The following is a 3,534-nucleotide window of genomic DNA, read 5'->3' as shown; positions in this document are numbered from 1 at the left end:
ATTATACAGATATTTTAATTGTATATGTATCAGGTACACAGACTAAAAGTCCTACTCTCTACAACGTGAGAAATCAATACATAGAAAAAGAGATATACAAATGGAATGAACATAAAAATGACTAAGCATGTGATCTTCACATTCATATAATTTTTAAACTAATCTTTCACAACTGAAAAGTCACTTAATTGAAATTGTAGAGTTGATAGATATGTGCCATATAATTATTAGTTTGGAACCTTACAAAACAACTTTAGTAGTGTTATTTATGTGTGGAGAGAAAACTGTGTATGTAACTATCATGTTTCAGGGGACATGACTTAACAGTGAAGTTTTTATGTTATAGGGAACAAAACAAGTATTAGTATCAGGTATTTTAGAAAGCTGTCTAAACTAGAATGACATTTATTCAGTATGATATATTCTTTCCCTAAGTCCATTCTAATTGCTTAAAATCTATCAAGTGAAGTTACAGAAGTTAAACCACTAAATCTGGCATCTTTCCTTTCTCACACAAAGTATCTTCTCTTAGAAATGGGATATTTAATTAAGTATCCTTCTTGGTGACCCCAATTATAATCTAAAGAGGCCACGAGACCACAGACTACTACTGACAAAAAGTGACAGTACAGACACTTTTCATCAATCAACATGCAGTCCAAGGGACACAAGAGAACACAAGTCTGGGTAACATGAATTTGGTAAAGCAAGCTAAACCTCCTGTGTCTTAGTACTCCAAGTGAGTCATTCTATACAATTTTTGATTAATCCAAGAAAGGCCAAAAGAAAAAAAAAAATAGCATTCTGTTTAAAGGCAGAGGTACATCATCACTTTTAAAAACATGTCAAGGCAAACATACACATTTTACCTAGAATACCTCATTTGCTAGTGATGCATCATTACTGTACTTATACTTAGTAAAGCAAACAGGGTAGTATTATAAACTGTTTATATTCAAGGAACATAGTAAACTAGCTGACAAAATTTACCTATCTGAAAGAAAAAAAATAGTCGGTTGAGATTGACAAGGTAGGATTAGCTTTCCAATGCAGAACAGGACAACTCTTGCCATAACATGAATGTTAATAAAGGAGTTCACTGCCGTGAATACTTAGGATACATAGGTACAAGGCCAACTCCAGACCTAAGGGCAATATAAAGCTACTCAAAACAAAATACCCCACACATAATAAAAACCCCGTTCCCTATCAGAGCTTTATTTCTGTTATGGTGTATCAGCCTCATAGTACACTCGGCACAGTGCTGCATTAGGGCGGCATACAAAAGCATCGGTTTCTCTTCCCAACTCCGTTAGCTGTTCCAATGAAGACACACAAGGATAATGATCTTTTAACATATCTGGCAATTTAGAAGTTTTCTCTTGAAGACGTCGAGAACGTCTCACTGGTGTTAAAAACTTCAGCTCTTTAAATGCGGAATTTGTTTCATCAAACTGCACCTTCTTTTTCACACTGAAAATTAAAACAACATTCCCAGAGTTCAAAAACATGTTAACATTTTTACTCTGTACTTTCATGATATGTACCATACTATATAGCTTGTATAACCATGTAAAAGCATGTAATTGTCTTTTAGAGAGGTACTATAAGCTCACTGAGGTGAGAAACTTACCCTTTTCTCAATTTGTCATTACAACTTGTACACAGTAGATACCTGAGTATCTGTAGAACTGGCTAATTCCTGAATGCCAAAACCTACTCTTATTAATAACACACAGATTCGCACTTTGGGAGGCCGAGACGGGCGGATCACGAAGTCAGGAGATCGAGACCATCCTGGCTAACATGGTGAAACCCCGTCTCTACTAAAAATACAAAAAACTAGCCGGGCGAGGTGGCGGGCGCCTGTAGTTCCAGCTACTCGGGAGGCTGAGGCAGGAGAATGGCGGGAACCCGGGAGGCGGAGCGTGCAGTGAGCTGAGATCCGGCCACTGCACTCCAGCCTGGGCGACAGAGCGAGACTCCATCTCAAAAAAAAAAAAAAAAAAAAACCCCACACAGATTCAAGTAAAATCAAAAAAAAAGTTTTCTTTTTCAAAATGGCAATAGTTAGGGAAAGTAAATACAGTATTTAAGAGGTGAAATGTTCTCATGACATTCTAGTTGTTTAAAAACTTTTCTGTTTTCTTTTTTGTTCTGAGACAGGGTCTTGCTCTGTCATCCAGGCTGGAGTGCAGTGGTGTGATCCTGGCTCACTGCAACCTCTGCCTCCTGGGATCAAGTGATCCTCCCACCTCAGCCTCCCAGGTAGCTGGGCCTACAGGCACACACCACCTTGCCCAGCCAATTTTTTTGTATTTTTTTGTAGAGATGGGGATTTGCCATGTTGCCCAGGATAGTCTTGAACTCCTGGGCTCAAGTGATCTGTCTGCCTCGGCCTCCCAAAGCGCTGATATTACAGGCGTGAGATACCATGACTGGCCTGAAAACATTTCCATATTAATACATGGTAGCTGTAATCTGAAGCTATCTCAAAGATTTTTAAATGCCATATTTATTATCCCCAAGCATGAAAACAAATCATAGTACATTTTAAAAGTTTACCTTTGCAAGTATGGCGTACTAGACACATTATATTTAATTAAGCAACTGGTCCTCGTTTCTGTATTGGGGGTTTTAACATCATGGGTTGGATCTTTTGTTTTGTTCTCTTGCTCTTTTTCACAATCTTGAAATAGCAAATTTCTATGATGTTTACTCTCCATTTCCAGTTTTTCTGGATCTACATCAACACCTTTATCTTCAATACTGACTTCTTTGACTTCTTCCTTGGTTGCACAAGCCTTCTCCATATTTTCTCCTACAGAAAATACATTTATAGATTAAGCTTTTGGCTGAATTTTAAGAACAAAATCAGAAGACATTAAAGGTGTTCCTAGTTGGCCAAATTTTCAAAATAAAAGAACACAATTGCCATCTCTGAACCATTCCTCTTCCTCAGCAAATACTGCTGCCAACTATATAACAAGTAATAATATAAAATGAAATAAATGCTATATATGAAATAAGAACAAAGGATTCTTAAAACCCACAAAAAGAAACAACTAACTTTGCTTGTGCTATAGGGAGACGGTTAGGGAATGGGACAAGCGACATTTAGGCTGGGTCTTAAAAATGAGTACTTGACCGAGACCAAGGAAGACAACCTTCATATGGCACATAAAAGAAAACAATCTATTAACATAACGTTAAAGAGCCAGTGTGTGTAGAATATAGGGTAAGGAGCAAGGTTAGGAGTGGGAGCAGGAGGTATTGAGCTTAGATAGGTAAGCAAGAACTAGATTTTAATGAGCTTTATATGAAAGAAGTTTGGTAAAAACAATTCACCAGAGACAGATATAATTAAATTTGGTCAATGTAAAGGACTGTCTAGAATGGTAGAGAATGAAAAGTAACAATCTGTGATGGCAAGATGACAAGGTTGTTGTAATAGCCTAAGTAAGGAAGAGGTCGGACAGGAAGGAAAGGTCCAATCTGAGAAATATTTCTGAGAACATTCTTTTTTTTTTTTTT

General features: G+C 37.2%; 1 protein-coding gene across 1 annotated transcript; it reads right to left on the bottom strand.

Annotated features, from left to right (window-relative positions):
- Positions 1 to 1,198: 1,198 nt before the first annotated feature.
- LOC113223526 (cytoskeleton-associated protein 2-like) lies at positions 1,199 to 3,113 on the bottom strand. Its single transcript, XM_026452949.1, has 2 exons — positions 2,566 to 3,113; positions 1,199 to 1,473 (listed from the first exon to the last, which is right to left on the bottom strand). Exons 1-2 carry the CDS (start codon positions 2,811 to 2,813, stop codon positions 1,227 to 1,229), a joined length of 495 nt encoding a protein of 164 aa, XP_026308734.1. The 5' UTR covers positions 2,814 to 3,113; the 3' UTR covers positions 1,199 to 1,226.
- Positions 3,114 to 3,534: the final 421 nt, after the last annotated feature.

The sequence above is a fragment of the Piliocolobus tephrosceles genome, unplaced genomic scaffold, assembly GCF_002776525.5.
Source record: "Piliocolobus tephrosceles isolate RC106 unplaced genomic scaffold, ASM277652v3 unscaffolded_41705, whole genome shotgun sequence".
In the NCBI taxonomy this organism is placed as follows: Eukaryota; Metazoa; Chordata; class Mammalia; order Primates; family Cercopithecidae; genus Piliocolobus; species Piliocolobus tephrosceles.
Note: the sequence above shows the minus strand (reverse complement) of the source record. Positions and strands in the feature narration are given on the sequence as shown.